Consider the following 16,842-nt stretch of genomic DNA (forward strand, 5'->3'; position numbering starts at 1 on the left):
GACAGATCTGCGGTAAACTACAGTCAGAATTCCCAAAACAAAATTAATAAGGAGAATCATTCAAAGTCTGTTTATCACTTACATTCCAAATGTGCATGTATATATTGTCATATCATAGTGTGTTCTAACAGTATTCCTGTGACAAGGGCCCGTTCATTTCACTAACCAATTTGGGATTGCACTGCTCTGGCCCCTTAAAGACCAGAGCCTTTTTTTTCATTTTTTTTTGCTTTGTGATCCCTGTGATTTGCTCACGGTGATTATAGGGTCTGGTATGGAAGAGTTTAGTGCCGTCGGGGACATGCTATCATGTCCGATGCGAGGAAGCAAGTGAAGTTAAACTACACCGCATCAGGCTTATGCAGCCACAAGTACGGCACCGTTTTTACTACGAGAGGTCCCAAACCAGTTAATACAGTATAAATCAGTCCCAAAGCTGCCATCTGGGGAGTTTTTCAAGGTAGTAAAGCTCTGCTTCCCAGGAGCACTGTGTTAGAGCAAGGTCATCTGTAACATCAGGGCTGTATTTAGGGTTTGGGCTCACCTAGGCACCCCAAACCTATGGCGCCCCCCCCCCCCCCGACCCCCCTCCCAGGAGGACGAAAAAATGGGCGTGTCCACAGAATGCAGTGGGCGTGTCCATAACGTACAGTGGGTGGGACCAATTAAAATTTCAGTGCAGCCCAAAGTCGGTGGGGCCATGTTTTCTCCCCGGGTATGAGTAAAGTGACCCTAAAAAGGCAAGTAGGAAATGTTCCCACCCCCCAAAAAAACACACAGCCAGTGTTCTCTCGCACAAAATAGTGGTAGGTATTAGATTGTGAGCTCCCCTGGGAAAAGTCAGTAACATGACTACGTTCTCTGCAAAGTGCCGCAGAAGATGCCAGTGCTATATAACTACATAATAATAATATGGTAGGACATTAGACTATGACTATGGTAGGATTAGGCTGTGAGCTCCTCTGAGGACAGTCAGTAACATGACTACGTTCTCTGCGAAGTGCTGCAGAAGATGTCAGTGCTATATAAATACATAATAATAATATGGTAGGTTATTAGACTATGACTATGGTAGGATTAGACTGTGAGCTCCTCTGAGGACAGTCAGTGACATGGCTATGTACTCTGTAATGTGCTGCAGAAGGTGTCAGAGCTATATAAATACATAATAATATGGTAGGACATTAGACTATGACTATGGTAGGATTAGACTGTGAGCTCCTCTGAGGACAGTCAGTGACATGACTATGTACTCTGTAAAGTGCTGCAGAAGATGTCAGTGCTATATGTACTCTGTAAAGTGCTGCAGAAGATGTCAGTGCTATATAAATACATAATAATAATATGGTAGGACATTAGACTATGACTATGGTAGGATTAGAGTGTGAGTTCCTCTGAGGACAGTCAGTGACATGGCTATGTACTCTGTAAAGTGCTGCAGATGATGTCACTGCTATATAAATACATAATAATAATAATAATAATAATATGGTAAGACATTACACTATGACTATGGTAGGGATTAGATTGTGAGCTCCTCTGAGGACAGTGAGATGACTATGTACTCTGTAATGTGCTGCAGAAGATGTCAGTGCTATATAACTACATAATGATATGGTGGGACATTAGACTATGGCAGGATTAGATTGTAAGCTCCTCAGAGGATAGTCAGTGACATGACTACGTACTCTGTGAAGTACTGCTGAAGATGGCAGTACAATATAGTACAGTAGTATGGCAGCACGGTGGTGTAGTGGTTAGCGCGCTCTCGCCTTGCAGCGCTGGGATCCAATCCCAGCCAGGTCAACATCTGCAAGGAGTTTGTATGTTCTCCCTGTGTCTGTGTGGGCTTCCTTCAGACACTCCGGTTTCCTCCCACATCCCAAAAACATACAGATAAGTTAATTGGCTTCCCCCTACAAATTGGCCCTAGACTACGATACATACATACACATATGACTATGGTAGGGATTAGATTGTGAGCCCCTCTGAGGGACAGCTAGTGACAAGGCAAAATACTCTGTACAGCGCTGTGTAATATTTTGGTGCTATATAAATAATTAGTATAAATACAGTATAGGTAGCCAGGTCTATAGGTATCCCCAGTTTAGGTAGTAGTCAGGGGCGTAACTAGAAATCACTGGGCCGCCTTGCGAAAATTTGGATGGGGCCCCCCCATAGGTGCCAAATAATCATAATGGAGCAGCGTTTCACCATAAAATAATCGCAATGTGGGCAGAATTTCAACATAAAATAATCGCAATGTGGGCATCATTTCACCATCAAATAATCGCAATGTGGGCATCATATCACCATAAAATAATCGCAATGTGGGCAGAATTTCACCATCAAATAATCGCAATGTGGGCATCTTTTCACCATCAAATAATCGCAATGTGGGCAGAATTTCAACATAAAATAATTGCAATGTGGGCATCATTTCACCATCAAATAATCACAATGTGGGCATCATATCACCATAAAATAATCGCAATGTGGGCAGAATTTCATCATCAAATAATCGCAATGTGGGCATCATTTCACCATAAAATAATTGCAATGTGGGCAGAATTTCACTATCAAATAATCGCAATGTGGGCATCATTTCACCATAAAATAATCGCAATGTGGGCAGAATTTCAGCATCAAATAATCGCAATGTGGGCATCATTTCACCATAAAATAATCGCAATGTGGGCATCATATCACCATAAAATAATCGCAATGTGGGCATCATATCACCATAAAATAATCGCAATGTGGGCATCATATCACCATAAAATAATCGCAATGTGGGCAGCATTTCAGCAGAAAATAATAGTTACCGTTTTTTTTACCTTAGTGAGGCTCAGCCAGCCTCAGGACAGGTCCGCGGGAGCAGCAGTCTTGCTCTCTCCATCCCACACTGCTTCCTCCTAGTACTGGGGTCAGAGAAACTCCAAGGGGCTGCTCTGGGGTGGGTATCTTCAATGGGCTGCTGTGGGGTGGGTGGGTATCTGCAATGGGCTGCTGTGGGGTGGGTATCTCCAAGGGGGGGCTGCTGCTGTGGGGTGGTGGGAGAATATCTCCAAGGGGGGGCTGCTGCTGCTACTGTGTGCAAGGTATCTCCAGGGGGGGGGGGGGCTGCTGCTGTGGGGTGGTAGGAGAATATCTCCAAGGGGGGGCTGCTGCTGCTACTGTGGGGTGGGTGAGAGGGAAGGTATTTCCAGGGGGGGGGGGCTGCTGCTGTGGGGTGTTGGGAGAATATCTCCAGGGGGGGGCTGCTGCTGCTACTGTGGGGTGGGTGAGAGGGAAGGTATTCGCAAGGGGCTTGCAGCTGCTACTGTGGGGTGGGTGAGAGGGAAGGTATCCGCAAGGGGGTTGCAGCTGCTACTGTGGGGTGGGTGAGAGGGAAGGTATCCCCAAGGGGGTTGCAGCTGCTACTGTGGGGTGGGTGAGAGGGAAGGTATCCCCAAGGGGGTTGCAGCTGCTACTGTGGGGCGGGTGGGAGGGAAGGTATCTCCGGGGGGGGGGGGGGCTGCTGCTGTGGGGTGGTGGGAGAATATCTCCAGGGGGGGGGCTGCTGCTACTGTGGGATGGGTGGGAGGGAAGGTATCCCCAAGGGGGTTGCAGCTGCTACTGTGCAGCATCTGCCAGTATCATCAACACTGAGCGCCTCTGAGAGGCGCTCAGTGTTGATGATACTGGCAGATGCTGTTTACTCTTATCTGTTATTGCCTGATGAAGCGGGTTTGCATCCCGTGAAACGCGTTGCACTTTATTTGGAGTATCCAATAAAATTGTTTTGACTGAAAATCCACAGTCGTGTGTTCTGCTTGGAGGGGGTGAGTCCACCACTGCCTCCTCTATTACCAAGATGGGTTTTTAAGTTCTTTTAGTGTTTTTTATCCTATTGGCGCCTCTGTTATCCTATTATCAGCTCAGATCACTTCATCAAAAGCACTGTGACCTGGGTTCATTCACTTGAATATAAACCTGTCTGAGTATATACCAAAGTACAGGTAGGGCTTAAAGTGTGGGCAACCAATACACAAGGTACTCGCTCACCACCCTTCAAAATATTTCTATGGAAAATTTGGCCAGTTTATCATTTGCAACAATGGTGATTGGTTTCGGGAAGGAGCTTTGATGCATTGCATTGCATTGCGATGTGTAAAACACGACGTGTACATGCAGGGCCGCCACCAGAAATTTTGGGGCCCCTCACACATCATCAGGTCTGGCCCCCCCGGCCCCCCTCCCAGGGCCCACCCACTGGTTGCTGTGCCCACCCACTAGCTACCCCACCCCCATGTCCACGCGCAAAGTGCGCTGCGGCGAAAAATGTGCATGCACAGCGTGATGCGGCAAAAAGTGGCATGTTGTGGGTGGAGCCAAAATACAGGTAGTCCCTGGTTAACAAAAGAGATAGGGACTTTTAGGTCCATTTTTATTCTTTCTCCGTTCTCTTTTGTCCTCCTCTTTTTTTCCTGTGGCTCTTTTGTCCCCTCTCTGTCTCACCTCAGTTTGTGCCTCTTTTGTGTCCCTCTGTGTGACCTCATGTTCCCGTCTCATCTCATTTCTCCCTGTGCCTCTTTTGTCTGCCTCTGCTCCCCCTGTGCCACTTATCTCCCTGTGTTACCTCTTGTCCCCTTCAGTCTCAGCTCGTCCCCCTGCCCTAGCCAGGTATAGGTGCCCCCCAGTATAGGTATCCAGGCATAAGTGATTAGTGAACCACAGTCCCGCAGCCTGCACATGCGGCCCTTCCAGTGCTTTGTGGGGAGCCCAGGGCCCCTCACTGCAGTGTCAGTGCCCCCTCCCCGATGGCTGCCCTGTGTACATGTGATGTACAACATAGTGGCAGGAGTGATAAGACTGATTTCAGCAGAAATCGTATTAATTGAGTGGAGCTCATAGATGGTACATCAACCAGTATTACTTAGGAAAAATTGGCAATATTAATGAATAATATGTTGTGTACGCTGTGAAATTAGTGATTGTTTCCACACCTTTGTGGAAATTATATTGTGTTAGTTTTTAGGAGTGGCTCCATCCTCTTATCCTCTTATTGTAAGTATTGTTTCCCTCGTTGAATATAACTGTAATTATTTATTTTTGTAGATGATTGAAACAAATGACATTTCAGAGGAAAAAATCAAGATGAAAAAGACAATGGAAGGTAAATATTGTGTGCCTGAATGTTTGTGTGTTTCTGGGTACCATTCCAAATCTATGATAGTTTAGTTATTGCTGGTATAGGAGGAATGTGTTATGACAGTGGGGTTTTATGATTCATTTGACAAATAACACTTATATTGCACTTTTCTCCTGGCGGACTCAAAGTATTTGAGCTGCAGCCACTACGGTGCGCTCACTAGGCAGAAACAGTGTTAGGGAATCTAGCCCAAGGACTCCTTACTGAATAGGTGCTGGTTTACTGAACTGGAAGTGCAAGATTTGAACCCAGGTCTCCTGTGTCAGAGGCAGAGCCCTTAACCATTACACTATCCAGCTATTCATTTGAATTGTACTAAATTTTGGTACCCTATTCATTCTTTACTGTAGCTTACTGATTTCCTGATTCATTAAAACTACGTGAGCACATGCATAAAATGGTGCATTACGATTCAATGCTGCTCACCATGTCCTATGGGTGGCTTAGACTTTTGGCTCAGCGACTACGGTGCAGGAAGCTTTCCACGATACTGACATAGTCTCCCTCTCCTCACAGAGCACCACACTCAGTACTGGTGGGTATGGAGCTGTTTGGACACCAATTAGCCCAGTGAGGGGCCTGGTAATAAGGGGTGAGGGTTTATAGTTCTGTTCAATTGTCCAGAGCGATCAGGTAAGCATCCCTGCACTGGGTTATGTTTACAGGAATCTCCTGAGACCACTCATAAAGTTGCCCAAAGTGGAGATATAATAAACTACACGAGTGTTCATTGTATTATCTGTAACTTTGCTAGTACACATTGGGGCTCTTTTCCAGGGACACCTGCTAGATCTGTTGCTTGACTGCAGTCTAGCTCCTGTACTATTGCGTGCTATGCTGAATCTTGATTATAGAGCCACTGGAGGGATATCCATGTTCCTCAAGCTCTTCTGCTTGACTGTGTTCCTGCTGCTTGCCCTGTTTTTGTCTATACATATAGGCGGGGCTGGCATCAGAGTCTGAGTTGAATATTAGAGCTTAAAGACAACAGGCCTCTCTGTAGTGTCTGTGCATTCAAGATTCAAGCCTGTAATCAACACAGGTATTCTGGAGACCAACTCCAAAGTAATTCTAGCACATTACTGACAACTGTAACGATTGGTGTCAGCTAAACAGATTTTCTGATTATTGGTGATCTGCAGTATCACCAATAATACAGACGCTATACCTGATTATGTGGTGATCTGCAGAATCACCAATAATGCTAGTATAGCCAGACACAGGACTACCAATGTGAGATAGTGTTTGGTGCAACAGTAATGAGGAATAGGAAGTCTCCCGAGGAGCGGGTGCTTCAGACAATACTGCAGCCTATGACCACCTGAGGAGCAGGCGAGTCAGGCTGTACTGTAGTCGGTGGCCACCTGTGGAGCAGGTATCACCAACTGAGCTATAGAGAATGATCACCTGAGGAGCGGGTGATTAAGACTACTGCAACCAGTGGGCACCTGAGGAGCAGGTGTTACAGACAGTGCTGCAAAGGATATTCACCTGAGGAGCAGGTGATTAAGACTACACTGCAGCCAAGGGACACCTGAGGAGCAGGTGTTACAGACAGTGCTGCAGTTAGGCTTCACCTGAGGAGCAGGTGAAATGCCCCAGATCCCTCACCAGTGGCTAGGCCCACTGGTGATGTAAGAAAGGACAGACAAGCAGAGTAGGCAACGTACGGACAGATAAGGTACCAAGGCAGAAGACTGATTCAGTGTTAGATACAGGCAGGGTCGGCAACATGAATCAGATGGGCAGAGGTACAGAGTCAGTAAGCAGGAGAATAGTCAACAGAAGCAGAAGGTCATAACAGATAATACAATGAATTAGTACTTTAAGCTATCAACAGAATCTGGCTAAGTGTGAATTCCCAGCTCCGGCTGGTTCTAACACACTTTGGGATCTGACTAGGTCTGAGCGCTCACACGTTAGCATTTGCAACAGCAGACACGGAGCAACTGACAGACTACCACTATATATACACAGATGCTCCGCAGCGCCGCCCCAGTCACTCAGCCAATCCGAGGTAGCGTCTGGAGTCAGCTGACCAGGCAGATCAGCTGACTCCCCTTCTATTCGCATAAAGGTCCTGTCGCCTGGCGCGCGCACACTTAGCCCTCAATCTATGTGCATTAGAAGGACCAGGCAGAGCACCAGCATGTAACTGCGCGGCCGAAGCCGCCGGCTGATACGCGGAGATAGCCGCCATGCCGCTTGTCTCTGCGGCGGCATCTCCGCTATCCTTTACAACAACTAAAATATTTTAACACCTGTTTATTGAGTTTAACTCTGACCCTTAAGGTGGCCACTAACCATATGATTTGCCAAACGATCGTTTACAAATGATTCTTCGTATGAAGGATCAGAAATGATCGTTTGGACCGCTAATGGACAAAAATTTCTTAACCAATCCAATCAAATTGACGAGATCGAAACAAAAATTGTATCGATTTCATTAATCTGATTAAGAGAGACTGGACGGGGTAGCTTATCTGATTGCTCTGATTATGGAGCAATTGCATAATACCATAAACTCATTATTATTATTATTATTATTAGTTTTTATATAGCGCTGACAAGCGATTGATAAAACTGACTGCTTTGTGGACCTTCTTGAAGGGATCATCAACAAATCTTCATATAAACTTTGCCAGTTTTTCAGGCTAAGTTCACAGTGGGACTTTGCATTGTGATGCAAAAATTAAAGTCACAACACAGCATTACACTGCAATGCAAACAAAAAGTGGTAAATGCACATTAATGCTGCGTTACCGTCACATACAGTACAGTAAAGCATACAGGTAATGAAAAGTATGCTTTCCTGTACCTGGTAATGTGTGCATTTAGAGATAACGCACTGCAGCAGTGAGTTACCATAATGCTACATGTTACAAAGCGACGCTAACGCCGCACTGTGAATGTCCCATAGGATTAGCAATGCAGTGCGGTAAGCTGCGTTATAAGACTTTATAACGCAGCTCCGCAACGTCTCATTGTTAATTTTATCTTCTCCATTCCGTATACCTTATTTATTGTATACTACTAACTGGGAAACTAAAAGCAATAAATAAATATAGTAATATTGTGGTGCTAGTAGAAATCATGAAATTTATGACACATTGGTTTAGGGAGGCTTGCATGACTGTAAGCTAATATTTCCCTTTCACAAGATAAGACTATGTAAGGATATATTTCCATTTTGTTAGCTATTACACTTAAAGAGGAACTCCAGGGAAAATAATGTAAAAAAAGTGCTTTATTTTTACAATAATTATGTGTAAATGATTTAGTCAGTGTTTGCCCATTGTAAAATATTTTAAATCCCTGATTTATATTCTGACATTTATCACATGGTGACATTTTTACTGCTGACAAGTGATGTAGCTGCTGCATGCTTTTTTGGCAGTTGCAAACAGCTGTAAACAGCTATTTCCCACAATGCAACAGGGTTCACAGACAGGAAACTGCCAAGAGTACGTACTCAGAATTTCTTTGTGGGAGGGTTTTAACCACAATATCAGCCATACAGCGCCCCCTGATGGTCTGTTTGTGAAAAGGAATAGATTTCTCATGTAAAAGGGGGTATCAGCTACTGATTGGGATAAAGTTCAATTGTTGGTCGGAGTTTCTCTTTAATACATCTTTACTGGGTAATGTCTTTAACTGTAATTTGATTTTTTTTTTTTTAACTTAAACTGTACCATGTAGATTTTGTCTTAGAAAGGGTATATTATTGCTAATAGGAGTTGAGCTCAAATCCCCGCACTTTTTTATTTGTTTAATGGTTCTGTGCAGGGTAATTATATCCGCATGAGCTTTGCTGAAGGTCAGGGACTCCTTGTAATATGAACAAAGTCACCATGCAATCCAAGACTTCCCCTGTGAGATGTGCGCCTGCTTCTCTTCCCTTCTGCTCTTGTGAGGGAGCATTATTTCTCTACAGCCAAGCTCAATTAAAGGGGAACTGTCCTATTCCTCATTTCCATCTTCATATATATAGTGAATGTTATTGTTGTTCATACTAATTGCAAAGGTGAAACATTTATTGATGGGGCAATGTGAAAAAAACCACCATGGTGTTAATTGATAACGTTCCCTCCAGCTGTAGAGTAGTGGTAGCTGTTATCATGACTGTTTTCTACAGGTACCACAATGATACCTACATATACAGTATATAATGGGGTCACTGATTGAGGGAGTGTGCGCAAACAGTTTATTTGCTTTTTTTTCTGTGCTTGTACACTAATGTTTCAACAGTTGCTTCTGGACCAAAGAGTGCTTTTAAAATTGATATTGATCTTAAATTAGCACCTCTTTAACAGCCCAAGACCCAGCAGGTTTTGGAGAGTCAATTAAATCTGTAATGGGGCTTGATTCACTAAACCGTGATAACTCATATCACGGTTGTGCTAGCGTGTTGCGTGCGTTATAACGCACATAATGGTTTACATGCACAAATGCAAAAATTTTGCACGCAAACGCAAATTTTCCCATGAAGATTCGCATTTCCGCGCAAAAAAATCACGTTTGCGCACGTAAACCGTCATGCACGATATAACGTGCGCAAAACGCTAGCGCGGCCGTGATATGAGTTATCACGGTTTAGTGAATCAAGCCTTTAGAGTATTCTCATTGGTTCAGACAATCATGATGTGAGAAAGCTTTTCATATAGCTTTGTGTCTGCATCTTTCTCTGATCATTGTGTAATTAGAGAGCTCTTATAAAATAGCACAAATTCATTTAAAAAGGAGAAGAAAAATCATAACAAATATATTTCCCTTTCTTTTCTTAACCTCCCTAATCCCAGTATTTTATTAATTTTATTTCTAAAGCTTTATTTTTGTATTTTCTTTTATTTCTTTTTTTACTTTTTTAACTCCATTTTTTTCTTTATCATCTCCCCCTAACATTCTGTTGTTTTTTTTATGGCATGGCTTTGGCATGTTTTTGCGCACAGAGCTCTTTTAGTGCTGGACAAAGTTTCCATATGTTCCCATCCTCCGGCCTATCTCTGGCTCTACAGCAGTCAGAAACATACCTACAGAGCAAAATTTCCAATGACAGCTGCTGTGTGAGAGAGGTGTAATCAGACGAAAAAGAACAATATAATTAACACTATTCAAAGCACATATAGAGGTACACTACAGGACTTAGTAGAGGAGGGCTCACATGGGTCCTTCAGTTTAAGGCCCTTGGTGTGGTGACAACCTCGCCTACCCTATTGCTATGCCACTGCTTGGAGGCAGAAAGGTGGAATATTCACTGTTATAACCACAGAATGAATAACAACAAAAACAGTTATAGTAATATCTTCTTGCTTTTTTAAAGTGTACTCAAGGGGACATGTGACAGGATGAGATATATATGTATGTACAGTGCCAAGCACACAAATAACTAGGCTGTGTTTGTTTGTTTTTTTCTTTCTGTACCTGAAAGAGTTATATCAAATGGGCAAGTGACAGTTTCTGTCTTGTCAGACTCTTTTCAGTTTATAGCATAACCTACACTGATAAGGAATTACAGTCATAAATCTTTCTCCAGCAGAGAAGAGGTTCTGAGAGCATGGGAGAGATAAAAAAGGTCAATTGTTCATGTATTTTAGCTCTGGGATACTTAAAGTAAACCAGAGACCGGAAAAGTAAAAAAAAGTATACATACCTGGGGCTTCCTCCAGCCCCATCCACATGGATCACTCCCACGCCGCCATCCTCCGATGTCTGCAGCTACGAGAACCGGATCCGTCACTGATGTCATTGGAGCCAGCCTATGCAGGAGAAGTGCGCCTTCTACTTATCTCTCCAGTGGCTGCTTCACTTACGCTAGACTGGCTCTGACTGACGGCGCTGTGACTACCCGATTCTCTAGCTGTAGACATTGGAGGACAGCGGCATTGGAGCGATCCAGGCAGATGGGGCTGGAGGAAGCCCCAGGTATGTATCATTTTTTTTTTACTTTTCGTTTCAGGTTCACTTTAATAGACTGACACTGAGCAGAGACATAAATGTTTAAACATAAATAAAAACATGGGAAATCTAAAAAAAAAAAGTCATGTTTAGGATTAGGAAGATAGATACAATTGTTTATCTCATCTGGATATTTTCACCTTGGGTTCACTTTAACCTCCCTGGCGGTACATGTCTGTCTGGAATTATGAGTCAAAAGTGGTACATTGTTTTTCAAGAATTGTAGGCCTCCAATTCTTAAGTCATAACTCACCAAAATAGGCCAGAATAAAAGCCTGGTAGACATTTTGCATATAAATAAAAGACTAGAACACAAATTTGTTGAGTTAATTAAATTTATGAATAAACTTAAAAAAATTGTGAAACTGTACAAATAAGGCAGGCAGAAAATAGTCAAAATCCAGGCAGAAGTCGGGGCAGGCGGCAGGCAGAGAGTAGTCAAAATCCAGGCAGAAGTCGGTGGCGGCAGGCAGATAGTAGTCAAAATCCAGGCAGAAGTCAGTGCAGGCGGCAGTATACACACACATATGTATATACCGTATACAGAATATACACATATATATACAGTATGTATATACACATGGCTCACTTTTCCTCCGCATAAAAAAAGTTCATATCCGCTTTAAAGTTAGCCCTGCCCCCCGCCAACATCACCGCTGCACTGATTGGCTGCCGGGTCCCCGGAACAAGAGAAGGCATGTGGGAATCCCGGTGGCCAGAAAAGGCTGCAGACAGCTGGGAACAGAGGCTGGAGGTGCAGCGACGATCGCGCACGGGACTCCTAAACCTTCAGGAAAAAAGGTAATTCACTACCTCGACCTGAGCTCGGGCTTACCGCTTGCAACTCATTTTTCCTACCTAGAGCTCAGGTAGGGGTTACCGCCAGGGAGGTTAATACCCAGTTACTTCAGGGCCTGTCAGAAAACCATATGGACATAAAACATGCAGTTTGGAAACTGATATATGCATGCATTGCTTGCTTGTTTTGATACTACATAAATAATGAACCTAAAATGTATGAAACACATAAATATGTTGCATCACAAAAATAAGAAGAAACTAAGAAGATACTGTAGACCCTGAACAAGCATGCAGATCAGGTGTTTCTGACTGCATTAGCCACATGGATGTTTCAGGTGTGTGATTCACGCACTACTGCAGCCAAAGAGATTTCAGGACAGCCAGGCAACTGGTATTGTTTAAAAGGAAATAAATAGTGCAGCCTCCATGTCCCTCTCACTTCCGGTGTCCTTTAAACATCAAATATAGTAAATGGTTTATTATTTAAAATTAAACAAAGAAAAACTGGTAAATCAAAAGACAGAGTAAAACAATTACTGTATATATTCTCTACATATATATATGTATATATATATATATTTATTTCTCATTATTCAGATTTGCAGCTCAAGCTCGGTAAACGAGAAAGAGAGGTGTCCGCCATGTCTGCTCATATTGAGTCTCTTAGGGCACAAATAAATGGTAAGTGTGGTTTGCAATATTTTGAAGCATGCCAGATACATCTTTGAAGCAAGTTTGACTTGGAGAAGTGAAGCAGTGTTCTCTCCAGACACCGCCATGAGCGGAAAACGTCTCCCGAGTACCAATCACTGTATGAGGAAAACACAGGATCACTTTACAAGACAGACATTGTTATTATTCTTAATGTATTAATTTCTAGAGCAGAACTTTATACATTACATAATAAATTAATACAAAATATAAACCCAAAGAAAAACATCTAGCACAATAGTACAAAAGGAGGAAAAGACCTCACTGAATTCCAGCTGTAATAATATTGCATTGAAACAAAATGTATAGGCCGTTAGTAAGAAGTACGTTTTTATTATTGTTTATTTTTTGTTCCCTTTTGTAGTCAGGACAATCATTAAAGGTACTATAAATATACATTATACTCTACAGTCACATTTTTATTTGCTCCAACATTACATAACTGTAAACTATCCCTGTACATTACATTAAAACCTTGTTTCCACTAGGAACGATTCAGAGAAATTTTCCACATGCAAAATCACGGGGAATCACAGCCTATTGAAATCATTAGGCGGCTTCCAAACGCGCGTGCGGGTGAAAAAAGAGCATGGTCGGTCACAGTTTTTTACATTATGCAGACAAATCGCCCGTGTATGGTATGGCTGAAGGGATTCGGATGGTTATTACCATCAGATTAAATGCCAATGTACGTCTCCAAGTCAGTGGAAATAAGTCAGATTTTGTGGCGATATGGGAGAGTGAGACCAATCAGTGAAAACTGCATGAGGGACCCAAATGTAGAGCAGGAGGAACTGTCTAAAAAGCTCTGGTGTAATTCACCAAAGAACCACCTAGAATTTAAAATGACAAAATAAGGTTTTGTTTACTGATTAAAATGCTACTGAAAAAAGATGCACAAAATACACACTTGCACTCACCAAGGATGGCTAGGTGTGTCTGACAGTGGTGAGGAGCTTGTGTGTTGAAAAAACTCTGATGGTCCTTCATCTTAAAGTGGTCTGTAACTCAGCATTTTGTTTTTGTTCTAAAAGATTCCTTATAGCCTTAAACCTACTAGCACAAAATCTTCTTTTTTTTTGAATGCAGAACAGCATTCAAACAGTTGAACACAGCACTTTGTTTTGCAGTGGAAAGCCCCTTCAGCTTATCATCCGCATCCAAAGAGGAGATAACATCTTTTATTTACATTCCACAGTTGTTACATTCTTAGCTATGCTCAAAATGAGCTGTCTCTCTGCTTCTAGCATGCACACAGTTCAGAAGAGCTCACTAGAAGATTTTAATATATAATAAAAAGCAGCTTGAATAAAATGTAATGGCAGCTTTCTGAGCAGATAAACTGTACCTTTGTAATTTGTGAATGGACTTGTGCGCAAAAGCAAATATGATAATTGGGAGGGGTTCCACCAATAAATGTAAAATATTTTATATTTGTCATCATGCAGCTGAAAAAAGGCTGCTATTTATTATTATAATTTAGAAAATAGATTTTATTTTTAAAATCTTGTATATTTAATTTAGGTCCACTTTAAGAGCTTTGTTCCTTATTTTATCTATTACTATATTCAACAGCACTTGAGAGCAAATGTAAATCAGGAGACAAGAAGGTAGATTCATTGGCGAAGGATAACAAAAAATTAGAAGTGGAACTAGAAGCCTTCTCAAGGAAATCCCATGATGCCTCAGGCCAGTTTGTCATAATCAGCCAAGAACTGCTGAAAAAAGAAAGGTAAGTGAGGACATACTGTACAAATAAAAATGTATTAGATCCTAGACTTCAGATAAACAACAAACATACAGAAAGATATTACTTGATTAGTTAAACCAATAATCAACCAAATTCTGTGACCCACAACAAATCATAGTCACCCACATGACATAGTCCCTATTCTCTCCTTCTGAAACTCTGCTGCCAAGTGAATGTTTTTTGGCATGTGTTCCAAACATTTGCATATGGTTAGAGTTTAGTAATCAATAGCCTAGGCAGCAGGCATTTTCTTTTTGTCTCTACCATTTTAGCATGCGACAGAGCACCGCCAGATACTAGATTATGGCCTTAATTCACTAAGCTTATCTCCTGTCTTCAATAACATTTCTAGAGTAATAACCATGGTGATGAGGCATGTAGTATTCAGGAAACATTTTACCCCAGGCAAACCTAAAGTTAACCCATTCTGTCTTTAAAATAACTACAGAATTCTAAAGTTAAAGACAGGCTGTTAAATAACTGCATGTGAAAATAACTACAGAGGAGGTAACTTAACTACAGAGGAGGTGACTTAACTACAGAGGAGGTGACTTAAGGAATGAAGAGATAAGATAACTCTCTCACTGTGTGGTGGCAAGTTTTCTCTTGCCTTATTATCTCCAGCATGATCTTAGTGAATTGAGGCCTATAGGTGCGTACAGACGCACTACTAAATGCAACGACGGGTCCGTCGGACCCTCCTGCTGGGCGGTCTTTAGCCGACAGTATGCGCGTGTGTACGCGCTGTCGGCGGACTGATAAGGCTGTTTCTGAATGATCCGCTCTGACGTCATCAAGCCGGGACCCGGGTATCCAGCATTATGTGGCTGACTGCAGAGTGGGGATCAGAGGCTTGGACTTCAGGATAGTCGCAGGAATGAGGTAAGGTGAGTGAGGTTGCTTGCTGGATTTTTTTTAAAATGATTTGTGCAAGGAGGGGGCTGCCTGATGGGAGGAACATCTGGCTATCAATAATGGGGGGTGGGCGGTAGGATATGTAAAGGGGGGTACAAATTTACTGGGGGGCATCTAGTTAAGGGGAGGGGGGATTTAATAATTTGGCACATCTGGGCACCTGGGGGGGGGGGCATAACTAAATACTAGGGGCACATATGGGGGGGGGGGCAGAGCTAATCCTTGGGGTACATCTGGCTATAACGGGGTAATTCTGATCCCGGGACACATTTGGCTATAAAGAAAGGCACTATTCCTGGGGGTGAATCTGTCAATCTATTCTGGGGGTGGCAAACACAGGGGGCACATCTGGCTATGCGGGGGGGGGGGGGGGGGAGCTGATATTGGGGACACATCTGGGCTATACTGGGGGGGGGTGATACTGGGGACACATCTGGATATCTATACTGGGGCGACTTTAACAGGTGGCACAGTTTTTATGTCAATAGCACTTTTTATTTTTAAACAGAAATTGGTCAAAATCGAGAAATAATGCATTTTTTTTTTATTTTTTCCCACTTTTTCCCATTAAAATGCACAGAGAGGAACATTTTATTTGGGACCAAATACCCCCCAATGAAGCTTAGTTTGTCTTTGAAAAAAAAATATATAGATCATTTAAGTGGCACGAGTACAGATGAAGTTATTGCTGATTAAAAAGGGACACCGCTAAAGCGTCAAAACTGCTCTGGTCCATTAGGGGAAAACAAGGTCTGGATGCGAAGTGGTTAATCCTCTGAGATGGGCATGCATGTTCCAATAGGTTACTGCTGTAAATTTAGAAGTCCTCTATACCAGCTGGTTTCTAGGAAGTTTTGTATGAATATTTTACCAGTATTCTAAAGTTGATGCTTCTGCAGGCTGAATTGGAAAGGACATTTTTTTATAGCATTAAATTGCATAAAATGGCTTGTGTAGTTTTGATATGTTTGGCTTAATTCACTTAAAACCAACCATATAAGATTAAAGCTTGCATAAAATTATACCACTGATTTAAGAAAAATGCAATTAAGTGCACACCCTAGGCATAGAAAAATATTGCAAAGTGGTTATGTGATGTTTTATATTAACCATTTAATGGCAAGCATACGTATTAAAACGTCATGCTTTAGCCTATTAATGGCAACATGACGTTTTAATACGTCGCGCGTTCCCGCCACCGCTCCGCACATGTCCACGCCACTACCGCCGCCATTACTGTCGGGTTTCTGTGCTATGTGATTGTGGGATCTACTCAATCGCAGTGCTAGAGTGAATGGACGTAACCGCGAACGGCAGCTACGTCCATTCACAAAAACAGGAAATTGTTACAAGTTTAATAAAGTGTAAAAAAAAAATTAAAGTGATCACTTCCTATTACGGGAGTGCTCACTAGCGCCATCTTGTGGCCAAAAAGTATATTACACATACATGCACATACACAATATGAACATACACAGTATTAATAAATTAATACATTACCCTCCACCCCCCCCCC

The 16,842-nt window shown here is 42.5% G+C and overlaps 1 protein-coding gene and 1 long non-coding RNA gene across 3 annotated transcripts in view; one reads left to right on the forward strand and one right to left on the reverse strand.

Moving 5' to 3' along the window:
* The window catches only part of CLIP2 (CAP-Gly domain containing linker protein 2), a 158,035-nt gene that overhangs the window by 133,207 nt on the left and 7,986 nt on the right, over nucleotides 1-16,842 (forward strand). For both annotated transcript variants that reach the window (XM_068268525.1, XM_068268526.1), the window contains 3 exons: nucleotides 5,101-5,158; nucleotides 12,548-12,631; nucleotides 14,237-14,393. In XM_068268525.1, the coding sequence (XP_068124626.1) occupies nucleotides 5,101-5,158; nucleotides 12,548-12,631; nucleotides 14,237-14,393 (299 nt within the window). The remainder of the gene's footprint in view (nucleotides 1-5,100; nucleotides 5,159-12,547; nucleotides 12,632-14,236; nucleotides 14,394-16,842) is intronic.
* The window catches only part of LOC137546267 (uncharacterized), a 46,106-nt gene continuing 41,755 nt past the window's right edge, over nucleotides 12,492-16,842 (reverse strand). Inside the window, exon 2 of the long non-coding RNA XR_011026209.1 lies at nucleotides 12,492-12,759. This is a non-coding gene — a long non-coding RNA (uncharacterized lncRNA). The remainder of the gene's footprint in view (nucleotides 12,760-16,842) is intronic.

Source organism: Hyperolius riggenbachi, chromosome 2 (assembly GCF_040937935.1).
Source record: "Hyperolius riggenbachi isolate aHypRig1 chromosome 2, aHypRig1.pri, whole genome shotgun sequence".
In the NCBI taxonomy this organism is placed as follows: Eukaryota; Metazoa; Chordata; class Amphibia; order Anura; family Hyperoliidae; genus Hyperolius; species Hyperolius riggenbachi.